The 20,000-nt window shown below is 37.0% G+C and overlaps 1 protein-coding gene across 1 annotated transcript in view; it reads left to right on the forward strand.

Moving 5' to 3' along the window:
- The window catches only part of FOXP2 (forkhead box P2), a 638,779-nt gene that overhangs the window by 568,998 nt on the left and 49,781 nt on the right, over positions 1–20,000 (forward strand). The window contains exons 6-10 of the mRNA XM_019543407.1: positions 3,146–3,283; positions 4,456–4,659; positions 6,337–6,508; positions 14,781–14,994; positions 16,740–16,844. Coding sequence (XP_019398952.1) covers positions 3,146–3,283; positions 4,456–4,659; positions 6,337–6,508; positions 14,781–14,994; positions 16,740–16,844 — 833 coding nt within the window. The remainder of the gene's footprint in view (positions 1–3,145; positions 3,284–4,455; positions 4,660–6,336; positions 6,509–14,780; positions 14,995–16,739; positions 16,845–20,000) is intronic.

Here is a 20,000-nt window from a genome sequence, read left to right on the forward strand (position 1 = left end):
TAGTTCTACCACTTGCTTGCTTTTGTAGCTGTTGTCAGATTCAATTAGATCTTTTTTTTAAAGAAAATTTTTTGTCTCCACTAAAAATCAGTCTGCATAGAATTGAAAATATTTAAAACTCTACACAATATTGAAAAATGAACAGATGGTAACTGGCATGGCTTTCTGAGTCACGTAAGACCCAGAAAGTTATGTAGGGTCACTGTATGAAGGACTCAGCCACTGATGCACTGATGTCCATTGTACAATTGGAAAAAGTCAGCTTCAAGACTGAGAGTTGTGAGCCCTCAAGGCTTTGAGGACATCTTGCAACAAAGGGTTGTAGCTGTAAAACAGATATTATATGATTTATATCGCCTTTTAAAATTGCATTTGAGTGTTTGGTGACAATGACTTCAGTTGTGGTATTGGAGATTTATATGAATTCATCAAATAATTAGATTTTTTAAAAATTAAAACAGAAGCACACAAAAATACAGATTCAGGAAGTAGACAAATCCAAATGAACCTGATTGTTGATATAATAGGCTAGTTTTCCAATATTCTTCAATGCCAAATAGTGCCCCAGTACTATTCAGATAAAACGATGAAGTGAAAGTTGCTGTATCATTGATGGATGTGAAATGAATCAATATAATGCATTATAGAAAGTTCTATGCTTAATAATTCTGTTCTAATTTAATTTGAAAATTTGGTGTATTCAATAGCTCTTGACATTTCTTTTTAGCTGTAGTTATGTGATCTTTCATTGTGTATGGTGCTATAATATTAAGCAGGGTTGGATTCTTCTTCAAACCTTTTAAGGCCATTTTTACTATAACTTACCTAACTATATGCCTGTAGTGCTTAAGGTGTCTATGGCAGTTTTTGTGCTGGTGTGTTTTGTATAATATCTAGTAAAGGAAGTTATGTAGGCTGTACACTTCTAATGATACGGTAAAAAAGACCAAGACAAATTTTGGAATGGGAGAACTCTTATGAAAGAATAAATTAAAATAGCAAGTCTCCAGCCTTGGCATTGAAACTGAGATTATACACTATATGAGCAAGCAAAAATGTGGTGTATAAAATGGCAAATATGCATTATGGTTTATATAGCGTCTGCCACATTTTACTAATTCTTCACCACTGTAAATGAGTAAACCACTTTCCTTGAAGCAGTGGAATTAAGTATATTTACATATACATGTCTATATATTTTTACTTGTGTATTTATCCACACTAGACATAAGATTAAGAAGAAAAGTGTTAACAAGTGTGCCAGGCCTTTGACATTTTGTAATTTTTTACAATAGACATATAAACGGAGAGACACTCCTTCTAGGTTTTTAGGTTAAGTTTAATGGTATCAATGTGAAAGTGCAGTCTCATAACAACTTGATTTGTGGTGGTTAGATGGCAGCACTGAAGCAAAATTCTCAGGAAGCAAATTCACGTATAGCAAGCACAAATAGATGAAATTCCTGTTGACTTCAGTAGGAGTAGTGTACTGTGACTCCAGGTTTGAATTTGATTCTCATAAATCCCAGATTTTTTCAGGCTGGTTTGTTTTATCTCTGAGAATTAGCACATAGTCTTAGAACAAAAAACACTAAATGGATGCAGCACCTTCAAATATCACAGTTCTAAGCACTACTAAATAATCAGTTGTAAGTGGGAATCTGCTTTTTTGTGTCTGTTGTCTGTATTTTACAGCATGCATTTCTGAAGGCTTTTTATTAGAATAATTTATCCAGTGTTTCTTCACAAGGACATTAGCTTTTGTGATAAGTGTGGTCATTTTGACTCTGGAACAACATTAGTTATATATTCAAGTTCTATGGTATTGCTTGTAGTAGCTTGTTTTAGCACCTCAATCTTGATAAATATTAATAAATAGTTTTCAAACCAAACTAAGATTATTTTTACAAATATCAAAAAATATATGTTTTTTCTTTCCAAATGTTAAATTTAAAAAGTTTAGAAAATAATAATTGTATATGTCTTTCTCATAAAATTTGTCATTTCACATTTTCCTTCATAGACTAGATTGTTTAAGCAGAAATATATATTTTTAAAGTGTTTACTGTTAAAACATATTTGGGATTTGAGCTCGTAATCCTTGTATCCTTTTGCTGCAAGGAACTGTGATATCCTGAGAACATACAGCACTACAATATTTTTTTTATTAATGCTTGCTTTTATTTCCAGAAAGGAAGGGAAAATTATTTTTTGAAGGTTGCAAACTTGGAATGGTGACAAGCAACTTGAGTAGGTACTGGTTAGATCAAGCAATGCCTTTAACCATGTGTCTCAACAGCCACTGAGTGCATATTTGAGGCTCATACACCAAGTATCTCTTACACACACACAAAACGCACACTTGCTGTCTGCCTTTATCTCTCATATGCACAAGCACACACAGATATATAAGTGGAAAAAAGTAGTAACCACAGAAGGACCTAAAAGAAAAAAAATTTTCAGTTAACAAAATAAATTTGTTTTTATGATGATTTTCAGACTTTGAGTTTAAATTAGGAAAAATTGGAAACATACTGTCAGTCTAAAGAGGTTAAAGGCCTAAGATTAAGTTCCTTGTTCGGTGGAGGCTCCTGCCTTTGTTTTTGTGGTACAAATAAACTTTTCTTAGAATAAAAAAAATCTAAAAGGAGAGGTTTCTTCATCCTAACAGAAAGCATTATACATACCTTTTCTAGTCTAAATATCTATATGGTATAAAACATCTATTGCTTTAAGATGCTTATTTTTTATGTCTATTTTAATCACATCTTGTGAAACAGTCTCAATAGGTTTTTCCATTCGTAACATTATGACACTTGATAAGATGATTGATTATGAAGTGTTGAGAGCCCTACCATGTGATCATTTATTTTTAAATACACATTTATACTAGCCAATGTTTAAATCTCTTGCAGTAATACATAAGAGATGTGAAACATAAAGCTTGAGTCTGATCAAATCTGATGCCTCTGGAAATAGAGTGCCACAGTACTGTGGTCTTAAAATAACAGATTCTTACTGAAACTGGAACTTTGCCGTTATAAATATTATGTAAAAATTATGGTCCATCTTTGATACAAAATAAGAAAAGATGTACAGCTGCGATGCAGGTGTTTGATGGTGATATCTTTCTTTCTCTGTGCAGGTGCCTGTGTCAGTGGCCATGATGACTCCCCAGGTGATCACCCCTCAGCAAATGCAGCAGATTCTTCAGCAGCAAGTATTGTCTCCACAGCAGCTTCAAGCACTTCTTCAACAGCAGCAAGCAGTTATGTTACAGCAGGTAATGTGGGTTACCTGCTTTGGATCGTTAGCCTAAGAGAATCTTCACAAGTATTAGCCGTGCTTCTAAGAGTCTTATTTTCTCGTATTTCATGATTCTTGCTTACAGTAATGGTATTGAAATCAATGTAGAACTTTTTAGTCTGTACATTTCTTATTCTAGTTGCAAGTGTGTGAAATTTTACTTGCACTTTTGAAACACTTTTGAAATACTGTAATCACAGTAGCAAGTACATTATTAAAACTGAGCAAGTCGACATTTAAAATTTCAAGTACTCAGACAGTTTAGTTGTAGGCATGCCAAAGGATGTGTAAATAGATTTTTAGAAAATTGTTGCTTTAAAATTCATAACTCTTTAGTGCTCCCTTTAATCATATGAATGGAATGTGGTTATGAAATTTGAACTTGCTGACTTCGTATCATCAAGGAGATTTTTTTTTTTTTTTGGTTTTGCTTCCAAAAATTTGACCCAGTAGAAATTAGAAAGAGGAAGGATGATTATTCTTCCCTGAGCGCAAAAAAGATCTGGTAGCTATGCCATGAACCAGTGAACTTGTTGTTCTTACAATAGTGTCAGTGATCAGAAGAGCAATATAATATGAAAGATAATTTCAAGTGGATTTTTGGGCGTGTGCTTAATTACTATAGACAAAATAATGTGTCTGTTCATCTTAGTTCTTGTATGTTTAAGTACTTTGATATCTACTATCATGATCATTTCAGGCAATTCACTTTCAATTGTAAGCCTGGCATCCTGCTAAACAGACTGACAGATTAATTAACTTTTTTCCCCCCTAAGAAACAGACAGTTTTGTTTGGCCTTCCTGACTTGTTGGTTTCTTGCAAGTGGCTGAGCACAGCTTCTGATTTGTTAGTTATGAGGAACTTCACTATAATAATTTGGGGAGTAAATTAGGTTCTGCTGCATTCCCTTTAGAATACAGATTTTCTATACCCTTTTGTTTAGGATATTTTGGAATCTGCCTTGGAAAATTTCAAAGCCGCCTTGGAAAAAAATGTATGTAGATCTGCCTCTTCAAATCAAACCATTTTTTTGTTATGAGGTGAATCTTAATGGCTACTCTACCATATGCCAATCTAGAAGAGTTTAGGAGATTTATAATACTTGAAACTTTTGCCTTTATTTATTAAAGTCAAAATGGTTTATTCAGCAACAACTACAAGAGTTTTACAAGAAACAGCAAGAGCAGTTACATCTTCAGCTTTTGCAGCAGCAGCAACAGCAGCAGCAGCAGCAGCAACAGCAGCAGCAACAGCAGCAGCAGCAACAGCAGCAGCAGCAGCAACAGCAACAGCAGCAGCAGCAGCAGCAACAGCATCCAGGAAAGCAAGCAAAAGAGGTAAGAACCAAGGAACTCATTGATCCATGCACTTGGTTTTTGGGAAGGGGCATGGAAAAGACCAGAAGTTTCAAATATATTTTTATGATAGATTCTTGCTGTCAAAGATGCATTCTCATGTTTTTACTGAGCTTAATAATAGGTCCTGCTACATGTTCAAATTAAAGCTGGATAGAAACCAGCTAGAGAGTTGTTACACATTTTCAAGCACTAACTTCATAGCTGCTTGGCTCCTTTTATAGGTGGATGGTCATTTTTATTCTTTGATGATTACTGTGCACTTGTGGCTGGTCTAACTTTATTGCACAATTAACCAGTTAATTGTGTAATCTATGTAACGTGTAGCAGGGGTCATCATGACAGTAGAACCTTTGAGTGTCTCTTTTCTGTAGCCTGAGATTTAAGAATTGCAATCCAATGCCGCCGTCTAATGTTCAGTAATGAATTGCAGTGTACAAAGAGCAATCTGTGTGGTGGACAAAGTACTGATTATCTGGTATTCACAGAGAATGCAAGTTGGTGAAGGAACCTTACTTTCCTCTCTGGTACAGCTCAGAGACCATGCAAATTTAGCCCATTGTTTAAAAAGAAAAAAAATGGTTGAGCACAGATTTCAAAGTCGCAGGCCCCTGATTAATGAACTGCTACTGTAGGTTTGGAGTGGCGAGTAGAAAGTTACAGTTTGATGTGCTCATAAATCAACCTGACAAGCTGGCTTCTCAGACCTAGCTTGCACTTGTCAGCAAACTGCATCAAATATAAACATAATACAAACAAAACATGTTGAAGTAGTTAAATTGATCAGCAGGTATCCTAGACGTTGTCTTCAAGCTGCCCATTATGCAAACGTACAGGAAACAGTTCTGACCTCCTGAGGCTTTGTTTCTGTTTGGATTTGTGAATAGAATTTCAGACAGCCATCAACTACGGAATAGAAATTGCTCCCTTATTTCTCCGGAGGCTCTGGGCAATCCACATGACTTGCTCCATTATGCAGTCTGTTTTCCAGTGAGCGCATCAGAAGTTTCTCTTTTCCCCAAACTAAAAAGGAAAGGTCTTCCACAGCAGCTTGTCTTTCTCTGAAGTGTGACTGCCTTCTCATACCCTCCTGAGTCTAAAGAACTCCAGTTTGTCTTGTAATGCCTCACAAAATTGGAAGCTATACTTTTGCTCATAATAGGGCACTTCTTTGCCTTGAATGTAATGCTGGTTTTAATATATTCCAACAAGAGGAGGGAAAGAGCTAACAGGCCAGTGAAATGGAGGCTGCATCCCAGTTTACTAATAGACCACTGGAGACCACATTCATGGGCCACTGCGGACCAAACTTATCCAGTTGGAAAAACAAGAGTGCCTTTGAATCGCAGACTGCTGTAAAGTTACACTTTTAGCATAGATAAATCTGTTATCATCTGCCATGAGCTGATATTTTTTTAGTTCGGAGCAGCTGTTGCCTACTTTCTCTTGACCCTTTTCTGCAGTGCATTCTTAAGTGCATCTTCCCGTTTTCCCTAACAACCTGGTAGTTGGAATAAAATATTAGCCAATTTCAAATGCTTCTACTGTCGGCATATTCTACAAATAACATTACTATTTAATAACAGAGATGAAAGGGAAGCACGTGGAGTTTATATTTGCTGCTTTGCAGCCTTCATTGCAGACTTTATTGTTTGTTGCATTTGGGGTTTTTTTTCACAGCAGCAGCAGCAACAGCAGTTGGCAGCCCAGCAGCTTGTCTTCCAGCAGCAGCTCCTCCAGATGCAACAACTCCAGCAGCAGCAACATCTGCTGAATCTTCAGCGTCAGGGACTAATTTCCATCCCACCTGGCCAGTCTGCTCTTCCTGTCCAGTCGCTACCACAAGGTATATAAACAACATATGACTCCATTCATTTCTAATTCACAGCATTTTTATCCGTTCATTTTGACCTGAACTTCAGTAGTTCCCCTTTATGACATTTAAACTATACTTTATTATTAAATCATTATTGTTAATATTATTACATTACCAAGTTTTCTTGAGGCTGATAAATTTTACTACAGGCTTTTAGTGGAAAAGACCATGTTTTGAGTGGTTTTTCTTAGGTATAAAATGCATATTTATTAGTCTTATGTGCAGAAAACAATTTTTAATGCCAACACAATTCAAGCACCATTGATTTACACTGAAAAATTACAGATAACTGATTCTGTGAGACTGTAACCTTTTGATATAAAAGAACAGAAGTAAAAGGTAGCGAGCAACTGATATTAAAAATGGCAGTTGCCAAACTTACATTCTCTTTTTTTTCTAAAAAGAAAAGAAATGTGCTCTCAGTAATTAAAAAAAAAAAAAAAAGTAGTCATCCTAAATTGCTGGTTATTTAATATTATTTAGCGAAAGGATCTTGTCATCTCAGAAGTACTTTTCTTTGCCATTCTTTGAAATGCTTAAGTATAATAACAATTTTCATCACCGTAAACTGTGATGTCACTAATAGGAAACTGTAACTCGTAGAACGATAAGAGAGTTTTCAAAAAGACTTTCAAAAAGACTCTTGAACCGTCTTTCACTGGGATTAAGATCAGCATCAGATGTTAGCACAGAAGCCCTACCCTTGGGAGTCATATATTAATGATCCAATAGTTACCTACAGAAGACAAAAAGAGGCATAGTTTTATAAAAGAAAAGTTTTACTTAGAAATACATGTTGTAGGCATTACAAAACAAGGTCAAAGACTTTGTGTGTTAAGGACTGCTCTGTCATCATCTGTGAGGCAAATAACAGTAGTATAACGAGGCATGGATGACCAGGGCACTAGACTCCAGTGCCTACTTCAAGCCACTGCCCCTGTCAGCCCAGCCCCTGCTGCTGCTGCTGCCCAGGACACAGGCCCCAGTAGTAGTTATGCCTGGTGGCACATCATTTGTGCTTTCACTTATTACAAAACAGAGGTGAGATAAAAGACTCTGCCATATATAATAATGTACTTTTTAAAGCCCCAATCCTGCAATGGGTTTGGGGATAGAACCACTGTCTTTAATAAGACACTGCTTGAGCATTGAAGTAGGGAAGAGTTTTTACTATAGGATTGGCCCTTGGTAGTTAGGTGAGCACGTAAGGTGTGCAGAATATGCAAGTAAAGGAGGGGGCAGAGGGAAGAGTAAGCAAGATAATGATACGCTCAAATAGTATGTCATAGCTGATTATGAATCATCTGCTTTGATCAGTTTGGCATTTTATTTTAAACCTCAGATCCTGAAGACAAAGATTAGTTCAGCATGCTGTCTCTGTCTCCTCTCCCCTCCTCCATTTTTTCAAAGTAATTTTTGTTAACCTTTATGGTTGTGGAGAAAAGCTTGATTCAAACATAATTAAGTACAAAAATCAGAATATAAATAAAAGAACTCCAAATTTAGTTTATGTTATGACCTTGGAGGAGTTATGTCATGATTTTTGAATGCTTCACATTGGCAATACTACTTTCCGTTTCCACAAAGCATTATCAGATCAGAAGGGGAAAAAAGTAATTGAAGTGAAACCTTTCTCTGAACAGCTTTACCTTCCTCTCTCATGCAATCCTCTCTTATGCCATCTGTTGCAAGAGGAATTCCTTGGGTTTTCCCTAACATTGAGCATTTCCCCCTAGATTTCCCTTAGCACTCCTACCCAATTACATTGATATTCATTACTCTAGCGCAGCAGTCATTCACACATTTCCAGAAGAAGAAAAATATGAAATAAAGCTTTCCTTTATTTCTTTTTACATAGTTGCTACAGCAGAACTATTAAGTATACCCCTAACTCCTAAATCTCTCTGGTTAAAGCTAGAAGAATTAACAATAACTGAACTGATAAAAAGCAAAGCGATCACATATTATAAAAAGGTCTGCTTTTTAAAGATTTCACTACTGTTTTTATCTAATTGAAGTAAACATTTTCTTCTTCTGTATGTTTCCTTTGTGTTTTCCTCAGAAAAGACTCTGGGCACAAGTTTCAGCCTTTCCTTTTTCCCCATTTGCTTTAATGCCCATTTTACCTTACAGAAGTGGGGAAGAAAGAAAATAAAGGAAATGCAGAAATATGTTTTTTAAAAGAATCCTCTTTTTCAAAAATTAAACAAATATAGGGCTACATTTTTGCTAGACCTTATGTGATCTGTACAGGAGACAGCAGGACTCCCCTGCCCACACTTCCTGAACCTCAGGCTTGCATTACAAGGGCTAGGCAACGCACTGCTTCCTATTTTTCCCGCATATTGCAACCAAGTAGGCACTGATTGGCAAGAGGCAAAATCTTGGTTTTGCACTTCCTTCACGTATTCTGACCAGGAAGGTAAAAGGAACTTACCAGAGCAGAAATGCTGGGATTGATGCAGATAGGACAGGTAAGGACTTGTTATTAGTTCACTCTTCCTCCCCTAGACTCCTTCTATAGCAGTGTAGCTACATATTCAAGGATGCACCTAAAGACTTGCTCCAACTTATAATCATGAAATCTAAATGGCCTGTATTTAATCACATATCACATGCACTTCAGTCCCCGCAAAAGAGGCCTTCAAAATCAGGATATTTGTCATAAGCAGTAGAAGCCTATTTTCCTTTGCTGTAATAGAACTATGGAGACACTCTGCTCTAATGGCTACCAACATGTCTCTCAGTTCTCTCTGACCCGGCAAGCATAAAGGACAGAGTCCTGTGTTACCCCTCTCATAGCCATATTATTAGCTAAGTACTATAGCTTATGCCTGAAGGAGCCACTGAGCTAGCTCAGGTTAAGTGAACTGCTGCAGTCTGTAGTATCTTGATGAGGCTTGTGATGTGAAAACAATACTTTATTATTTACAGGAACTTACATAATGAACTATTTACAATAAAGAAGTAAGAGTCTTACTGCTGCCTTTGCAAGTGTCTGAGCCTAGCCTTGTTGCTATCTTGCCACACCAGGAAGTTCCTGCTGGCCCACCCCCGAAGGCCTTCTAGGAGGCCACCTAGGATGGACACTCTGTTTCCAGGAGGCCTTACACTATGTCATAGTCAGCCAGGACTCTGGAAAAATTTATCTTTTCTACAGTCTGCCTTCCAAAAAACAAGGCATCAGGGTCAGATTTAGGCTTAAGCTACAGCTTAGGGCCTCACAATATGAGGGACCTCTAAATAAGAAAAAAAAACCTGACTTATATCAGGTTTTATAATAATTAGTTGGTGAATAAAGGAGATATGGGAAAATGATTCTAAATATGGACTTTTTCATTCAAATATAACAAAAATATACATACATTATATTATTTTATCTTTAAAGTATGTCTTAAACTGGACATGATTTAGGGCCTCAGCATGTCATACTTCGGCACTGGAAGATATCTCTCTTATTTTGGGGGCATGAGGTATGTGAGAAAAAAGGGTAGTAAGTTATCAATCAGATGAGACATGCCCACATATTTACCCATGTAAAATATTCCCATCCTATTTTCTACCTAGCTGCTTTGACATTAGAGTCTTTCTGACCCTGTCTTTGAGGACTTAAGATCTTTTCATCTCTCCCCTCAGGGTTAAATACATCCACTAGCAGCTAGTTTCATAGTAGCTAGGGTCAGGAGGGACCTGAACAGATCATCTAGCCTGACCCCCTGCCACAGGCAGGAATGAATGCTGGGTTCACAAGACCCCAGACAGGTGATTATCCAACCTCTTCTTGAATTTGCCCAAGGTAGGGGTGAGGACCACTTCCCTGGAAAGTTGGTTCCAGATTTTGGGCACCCTAACTGTAAAAAACTGCCTTCTGATCTCTACTCTAAACCTATTCTCCATCAGCTTATTACCATTGTTCTTCATCACCCCAGGTGGTATTGGTGAGAAAAGGGCTCTACCTATTTGCCGTTGATCTCCCCTGATGAGTTTGTAGGCAGCCACCAGGTCCCCCCTTAGCCTCCTCTTGCTGAGGCTGAACAGGTTCAGGTCCCTCAGTCTCTCCTCGTAGGGCCTGTCCTGCTGCCCTCTCACCAGGCAGATGGCCCTCCTCTGAACCCTCTCTAGGCTGGCCACATCCCTCTTGAAGTGTGGCGCCCAGTACTGGACACAGTATTCCAACTGCGGCCTGACCAAAGTCACACAGAGTGACTAGCCCCTTGCTGTTACTTGAGACACCCCTTCCAGCTGTGCTGGCTTGGGGCTGAGGGGGAGGTCTGTTCCCTATCCTCCCCCACCCTGCCCAGGTGCTCAGGAAGGAGACAGAGGCTTTTCTGACTCTTGTCTGTGCAAGCCTGGGGGGTAGGGCTGGCCCAGTACTCACCTGGAGTAAACAAGCACCAGCCAAAGCTAGCACACACCATGCAAGGGGCACTTGGGATGCTGGAGGACACTGAACTAAAGTGATTTGCTATGGGATGTGGGACTAATTCAATACACTGCTCTAACCTAAACCAATTGGACATTTATACATATGCTCTGGAGGAGGGGGGAGGATGCTTTAATAAGAGTGGCTCCAAGAGCTACTTTAAAGCACCCAGAGCATTACATGTATCAACATCCCTGCACTGAAAAATGGCAGTGGGGGCACTTTAACTAAAGCTCGTCCAATGGGCTTTAGTTAAAGCACCCCTGGCCACCATTTTTCAGTGTGAAGACACTGATGCACATGACACTGGAGTCTGCTAGAATGTGGTAATTACCATGCTCCAGGAGACTCAATTAATCAAGTCTGCTCTAACGCACTGTAATTACAGCGCATTGGAGCAGACTCACTGCACATGTATAGGTGCCCATTAAGTCTAATACTAAGTCCATCCAGGTCTATGTTAGACTGGGTTCTGCTGTTTTGAAACTGGTCTGTGTGTGCTAATCTTCTGTTTTGTTACAGATTTAGATCAGTTTCCGAATGCTTATACCGGTTTATGTGCAATGTCTGTACCTAGCTTAAATTAGCAGATGCAAGCAAGAGTTAGTCAGTTTATCCAGCTACTACTCCACTAACTTGCCCAGCAGTAATATAACTAAGAGAAGAGTGCTGGGGCACAAGGATTGGGAACTGACTTAGGGGTGATGTAGAAATGCCCGACTGCCAACAACCCAGCTGAAGCTGCCGCCCTGTGCACTTCCAGAATTGCCCACTTACGCCCGTGGTCTAGAGTGAAAGTGAATAGAAGCAGGGGAAGCTCTCCCCACATTGGAGCATTAAGTAAAGCATTTCACTCTGGGATAGGAAGAGGCAGCAAGACATAGCCAAATTTGTCTTCCCAAACCTGGACCCAATGAGTGAATGTCCCCAAATTGGAGTGCTTATATTCCCATGCAGCTGAGACAGAGGAATGCATTTTTGTGCTAATTATTCAGATAGATGTATTTGTTCTTCCATTTTTAATACTGAGTTGAATATTTTCAGTGGAGAAGAGGAAGGAAAGCATTTTAAGAGTGTTCAATACATATGTTACCTCATGTCACCTAATGGAATCCTTTTATATTGGTTTTGATTTGTGATTGCACTAACAGGTGACTGTTGTTCATATTACTATCCTGAGTTACCTGAAGAGCTGCTAGAAATTGCTTCATGAAAATTGTATATTAATTACTTATCTTCATTAAAAACCGTTACAGCTGTTACTATCACTCTCACATTATCTTTTGTTACCCAAAGGCCTGATTCCATAAATAAGTCTGGCTTCTCTGCTTTACAAGCAATATAAGCTCCAATGTTGAACTGTATACCAGAAATCAAAATTATTGTTCCTATTTTATAATTAACTCATGTTCCTTAAGATATAGAAGGAAAATATAATAATTTTTTCCTAGTTTCATAGAAGTAGGATCGGAAGGGACCTTATAGATCTTCAAATCCGACCCTCTGCCAGGACGGGAGAAAAAACTGGGCTCAAATGATCTCAACTAGGTAGGCATCAAGCCTCCTCTTAAAGACCCCCAGGGTAGGAGCCAGCACCACTTCCCTTGGAAGTTGGTTCCAGATGCTAGCTGCCCTAACTGTGAAGTAGTTCTTGCGGATGTCTAATATAAACCTACTCTCCAACAACTTGTGGCCGTTATTCCTTGTTATGCCGGGGGTGCCAGGGGGCGCTAGGGGAAACAAGGTCTCTCCCAAACCCTTCTGGTCCCCCCTAGTGAGTTTATAGGCTGTCACCAGGTCCCCCCTCAGCCTTCTCTTGTGAAGGCTGAACAGGTTCAGGTCCTGCAGTCTCTCATTGTAATTAACACACACAATATTGGAATAAAACATGAATACGTAATAGGCTTTTCAGAAATTACTAATTTTAGGCTTTTTAAACAATGCAGAAGTTTTTAGCAACATGAGCTCATGTACATTCAGTATAAAATATTAGCTAATAAAGAGCAAACTTGCCAAAAAGTCAATGAAAAAAATTCTCTTTATATCCTGCAAATAAATCTTATTCACCCATTAAAACGACCATTCTCAATGAAAAGCCTGAATGAATAGATGGACCTTGCATCATTTCCTGAAGGTCAATAAATTTGAGCTATGTCAGAACATGGGAAGAGAAATTAAATCCAATCAGATTCCATCCACTGAGGTCACTTTGCCTCCACCAAGAAATTCTGAGTACTGTACACTGTCCCAGCCACTTTCAACTGTTGAGATGATATAAAAAAGAGAGAAGTTGTTTTTAGATGAGCCATGATCCAAAACTTTCCAAAATGTATAGATTGAATCCACCCCTTGACTTGCATGGAAAAAGAATCAGTACCCAGGGCAATCTAAGAAACAGATATGAAACAAACTATGTCCTCAAAAACCTCCACTGATTAAGTGACATTCTCATTCTGCTCTAGCTATAGTTTGAGTAGTCTTCAAAACTAGTATGCTGAGGAAACACAGCCTGGTTGGACAAAGAGATGTAATTTTATGAGGTCCGTATCTTAGTACAAGGATTACCACCTTTTAGCCAAAGCACAGATTGCAAGGGGAAGAGAGAGTAGCATTTTTCTGTACTTTAAGTTCCTTCATTGAAGACAGCAACATATTATCATTGAAATTCTCTTGCTTTCTTTCAAAATGTCCTGATACTTGTTAATACCTTACCCATAATTTTTGTGAGCATATATAGTATGTCCCTTACCATAGTTACAAAAATGCAGTGTGAAAAAGTTATAATGACACCAGGGTGTGCTCCTGATTCAATTAGCACAGTTCGTAAGTCCAGGATAAGGCAAATTTTAAGCATGTTAGGAATACAAAGATTACCCTAAAAAGCTGATTAGGGTTCAAAACAATTCTAAACATATAGACAAACCTTAAGGGTGGTCTGGCTGCCAACAGTCCCAAGAGTCTGGTGAAGCAATGAAGTAGGAAAACCTTTTTCTCCCAGTCAGAGCCTTTGAGTACTTGCCCATAAGAGGGCAAGGAGAAACAGCAATGTAGGAGCTGCCATGGGAATTCATCTGTGAAGAGGGACTTGTCAAGGACAAGATCTGGCTTTCTGGCTACTTAGCCCTGCACTGTTACAGTTTTTCTTTAATTTGGTTTTGTCTTCCAAAAATACATTTTTAAACCAGGTAATTTTTGATAATTAAATGACATTGGCTAATACATGGGTGCAATTAATTAATGTTAACAGGCGAAATTTTTTCCTAACTTTAAACCTGTTGAAATCTCATTGATTTCAGTTTGGTTCTTAGAATTTGGTTTCCTTTCCAAACAAAGGGCATTAATGTTTGCATCTTTACTGTAATTTAATATATTTTTTCTATTTTCCATTGCATCTTTGGAAAAGCAGTACTTCTAAGGAACTGAGTGAACTTTGGATGTATTAAATCATGTCTGTGTGCCAAAAAAATTGATGCTGCAGACAATGAAATCTCTCCTAAAAGTTTCTTTAATAATTGTTTTTCAAACAGTAGTTACCAATTGTTCTTTGTAGTTAGCCCTCTTTGATCCTTGAACAAATGTTTTAAGAAAGACTATATTATTATTAAAATTGGTGACCTTTAATTGACTGTTTGTAACAAGAGAAAAGCAGCTAAATTAACTGGATTCCAATACAGGAAAAATGAAATTGCTTAATACATGTCGATTTTGCTGGAAAAACAAAATCACCTTTATTGTTGGCATTAATCCATTAATAACACTGAGCTCATTATATTAAACTCTTATTTTGTTACATTAGTGGTGTGCTCTTTCATTTTATAGCTGGCTTAAGTCCTGCTGAGATTCAGCAGCTATGGAAAGAAGTGACTGGAGTTCACAGTATGGAAGATAATGGCATTAAACATGGAGGGCTAGACCTCACTACTAACAATTCCTCCTCTACTACCTCCTCCACCACTTCCAAAGCATCACCACCAATAACCCATCATTCCATAGTGAATGGACAGTCTTCAGTTCTGAATGCAAGGCGAGACAGGTAATTCTGATGAGATTCCAATTTTTCTTACCACCTGACAAAATTAAGCTTTCATTACAGTTATGATTCAAACAGTTAGGCAGAGATCGTTGCTTAACATTGCAAGTTATATTATTTCACATCATAAGTTTCTTCACTGCAAAATCAGGACAAGTGCAGAACATTGAGGAGAGATGGCATAATTCTTTCGGCATAATCACAGGGTCTGACTTGAAGCAGTAAACTCTAATTTTGCAGATACACTGTTAAGTTCCTAAACTGTATGCCCATCGTTTTGTTCCCGTAGTGAGGTTTGTGGTAGCACCAGTAATAGTAGAAATAGTACTGTTTCCGTGTGCTACTTTGTACTTGTGGATGCATATTTTGGGGAACTTGGATGGGCATGACGTTAGTCACAGAATTAAAAGCTGTGTTGAAGTCCAGCTGAAATTCAGGCCTACAGTATTAACTCAGTCAATTGTAATTTTTTCACAGAAAATTTAAGCAGGAAGCTTCGCAGGTTGAAGCTGTAGTTCAACTGGAAGGTTTCCTACTTTATGCTTCTTGGGAAGGAACTAAAATGGAAATAACACTAAAGGCCAAATTTTATTCTGTCGTAGACTGCAATAACTCCAATGACTTATCTCATTGCAGTTATTTCAATAGTTATTACAATATTGCACTAACGTTGTAACAGAGCAGAATTTGACCCAAATGTTAAAGTTAAAAATACACTTTTTCACACTGAGTGTACAGGTATTCTTGACTCCTCTTTGTTATTTTCCATGTTACTTTTAGTGATTTAAATAAGAAAGTTAAATATGATCTGCAACCCTTAAAATATTCAATACATCAGTTAGGATAGACTGATATGGATGATCTCTTATGTAAGGTAAATTAAAATGTAGCTGCAGCAAACTTTAAACAGTATATAAGTGTTTTTGCAAAGAAACATCCCCTTTAATTTCTCCAATATTTAAAATAAACTACAATTTGATAAAGTCTGTGGTCTTAATTTAACTTTCATAGCAGTTTTCTATTATTATCTTCTATTATTTCAAAAATGGAGCTTCTCTGGATACTTTTGAGCTATTACTTTAATTAGGATTAATTTGATGATTATATGTTGGAGAAGTTTGTTGATTTCTTTAGAATCTGTAGCTGATGTTCATCTCTATGGGAATAAAACCCAAAACTTCTTTGTTAATTACATATGGATAAAACTGATGCAGACTTTTCAGAAAATGAAATGGAACGTGTGTTTGTTTTTGTGAAACCTGGAGCAGATAATGGAAACAATACTTGCAAAAGAGAAATAATCATTAATGAAAGCCACCTTAATTATAGACACATTTTTCAACAGAAAATACAAAAGATTTTATAGTTACATTCATATTATTCATAAGGCCTGGCTGTCCATTTTAAATATTTCTTTGCAGAATTGATCACTTTGAGTCTATTTTTTATTTATAGGTAAAATGTTACACTAAGGTCATATGGCAGAATTAGCATATGGTATTATACAGTCATCTTATTTTTTCATCCTTTATTAACAGTCATCCTTGGCTCTATTTCTTCTCTAATTGGAACATCATCTAGCCTTGGCAGTTGAACTATTCAATAGAACGATTAAATTTTTCTGACTGCTCTGAGCTGAATTGACCTGTTTTGACCTGTTTGTCACTGATCGTAACCTGACAGGCGCTAGCAGCCTCCAACGATTATGGCTTTTGAGATGAATCTGATGCCGTATTCTTTTGCTACAGCTCGTCACATGAGGAGACTGGGGCCTCTCATACTCTCTATGGCCATGGAGTTTGCAAATGGCCTGGCTGTGAAAGCATTTGTGAAGATTTTGGACAGTTTTTAAAGTAGGTTGTTTTTTATTCATTGGTTCCAGGGATTGTGTAGGCAAAGGAAGGATAAAGATAGCAAATAAAGTTCTACTGTAAAGCATATCAGAGGTTATTTGTATGTTCCAAGCAACTGGATAATCGAGGCCATCTGCAAAGGGTCAAAGTGTTACCCTTCCTACTGTAGAACACTTTTGCAGGTCTTTCAAAAGCACAGTGTTTAATCCTCTTATTATCCCTTTGCTGAAATGGAGCCTCAGAAAATTTGAAGAGAAGCTTTTGATTGTATGTTTGATAGCAAAGGTATGTAAAAGCACATTTTCAATTCTGATAGTTTGAGTAGAAGCATATAGGAACAGACCATGTGAGCCTGTGTGTGGAAACAGGAAATATGTATGTATACATAGAAATGGGCACACCGTTTCAATCCCAAATGTGGCCATTTTACCATGTTTTAGTAACTTCATCGCTGCTTTTACTTCTGCCTGTGCACAAGATGTATACTAGTAACAAAAATAAAATAAAACACTGATGTGAGGTGTTTCCATTTTTCCGAATTAAGTGTCAATAAGAAAAGTGTCCAGGTGCAGTTAGTTTAAAGAAAATGGCCAGCATCTAAATATTAGAAAATAAACAATGTAGGTTTCTAGCAACTAAAATGTGCAATGGGTTTCTTTTTTTTAGTTTTTAGGTTTATTTCCAAGCAGCTTACATTGCATGATAATTGCCACAGAAATGGTGAGCATCTCCCTATATTATGTTTATGGTATAGGCTGGTCTTTATCCGAAGAACCATACTCTTTTTTGGCATGCAATGGATCTTAATGGAAAGCTACAGATAGGTTTATATAGATGAGTAACTTCACGGGCTGAGACTCTTATGTTGTCATGGTGCAGCTAACAGGGTGAATGAACTGTTTCATGCTTCATCAACAATTAGGTTAATTAGCTCATTTGAAATTGCACTGCTTTGTTGCCAGGATGTTGGCAGAAACATCAAAAAGATGTGTTTACAAATGGAAGACTACATGGTATATAGCAAAAGCACCTTAACAACAAGGCATAAATACTCAGTATCATAATAACAGAATAGAGTAATATTTTTTGCAATATGTTTTTAACTCCTTCCTTCATCTCTCTTACTATTCTACAATTTCAAAGTGAAATGACCAATATTAGCTTCCAAGTCTTGCTTTGTATTTTCTCTCGCTCTTCGTGAATGGCTATGTATAAATATCTTACAGCATATGTATTTTGAAATGCCCAGTATTTGGGAATGATTGTGATGTTTTTGGTTGTAGGTTAGATGAGTTACTAGCTGTGATGAAGGATTTTTACATGTTGCTGAAAATGATTCTATGTAAAACAACAATATCAATAACAGGATTTTAAGGCAACTTAACTCAAGCCTTTCCCTTCAAGATAAACTATTTTTTTAAATGCTTACATCCTCCTTCAGTGATGTTAATTCTTAGGCCACCCTTTTCACATTCATTCCATTAGGTCTCTTGTTATAATCGACAATCACTAAAACCATTTTGATTAACACTGTGTAGTGCTGCATTTACAATTGTTCTGTTTCCCTGAATCAAATGACCCTGGAAGATGTGAGAGACCTATAGCTTTCTGGTAATTTTTGTATAGGGGCCAATCAGATTTAACTGCAGTGTTGTGGCTTTTATCCCACACGCCAGCAGAAAATAATACTAGGAATGCTTTTTTTTTTTTTTTAGTTTACTTTTTTTTTTATCCAACTATATCATTTACACCTTTAAACCCAAAAGGAAATCCTAGTAGAACAATAGATGCTGTTGTTTGTGAAATTGAAATGTTTTTATATTTTGCATCAAAGTTAAAATGCAACTTCATGTTAACTTCCTTAGTACCTTTTCATGTTCACACTAATGCAAAATCCCCTTTACAATTAAAAAACATTTTCTTTCAATTAAATATCAACTTCTAGTCCAAAGATTGACCATTTTTCCAACCCATTAACTTTATAGGGGATGACAGGACTAATAGCTGTAGTTTTCAAGGCCTTGCTGTTAGCCTAATCTTTGTTACGATGTTGTAGGTTCTTTGACTTGAAACAATATGATACCTGTGTTAATAGAGATAATGCAAGTATAGTGTACTAAAATGAAATATTAATAAGGTACACTACCCAGTCTAGTAGTGTGTATTTCTATAATATGCTGGTGACAAGTCTGAAAAGCTCCTACTTTATGAGGTGAACTCTAACTTCTTGTGCTCAGAAAATGGTTTACCTAGAAGCTTGTGTTAAAAAAACAAAAAAACAAAAACAGCTGTGCAGAGGCATCTGAGAAGGAGGATTAAGACAGAAAACACAGTGGCTTTGCTTCACTTTTGTAATAAGGGAAAGGATTTCAGGTGAAATGAAGAATAACTTGCACTAAATGACTTAAAGTGATGAAAGATTTTTTTCATCTTCATTTTTGTTTATCCATTGTGCATTTTCATTTTTACAGTAATGTGACATAATTATCTTCTTTGTTTTTGTTGAGATATTCAAAATGGTAAGAAGCTAGACTTCTCACATAGTGAACCAAATGAATACGATTGGTAACCTTTATGTTAGTTTCAAAAAAATGTAACTGATCTTCCCTCTAATATGCTACTGCGCCCATTGTGGAAACATAATATCATATTCTTCCTTTGATATCCTTTAACTCTGGACCAAACTATAGTTTATGTTTTATGGAGCAATTTTCAGTCTTGATGAAATGGTGTAAGATTACAATTGTTCCAGTGCACATGATCAATTCTGACTGTTCTCTAAAAACAACTGCTTTTGGCTGAAGAAAAACTTCAAAATATAAAGACAAATCAGAAAAGGCTATTGCATAACTGCAAAGAAGACAAGAGTTAAAGTACTAAGCATTGAAGAGAGGAGATTAAAAGAGTGCCAAAAATATTTATGACAAATTTGGAATTTTACTAAAAAACAAGTGTTGACAGAAGCTAACCATTTTGCTGGTCACTAAGTGAGGAGCCCAGTAGATCTCTAAAAGCATTTAATAGTACTTCTTCATTCCTGTCTTATAAATGTCAGAGTATAATAACATATGACAAAACTTCAGTGTATTTTGTCTGCAAAATTAATTATCATTCCATTGGTCCTAAGTCAGTTTGAGTGTAGATAGATTTGACTTT

The sequence above is a fragment of the Crocodylus porosus genome, unplaced genomic scaffold (genome assembly GCF_001723895.1).
Source record: "Crocodylus porosus isolate Cpor-Errol unplaced genomic scaffold, CroPor_comp1, whole genome shotgun sequence".
NCBI lineage: Eukaryota > Metazoa > Chordata > Crocodylia > Crocodylidae > Crocodylus > Crocodylus porosus.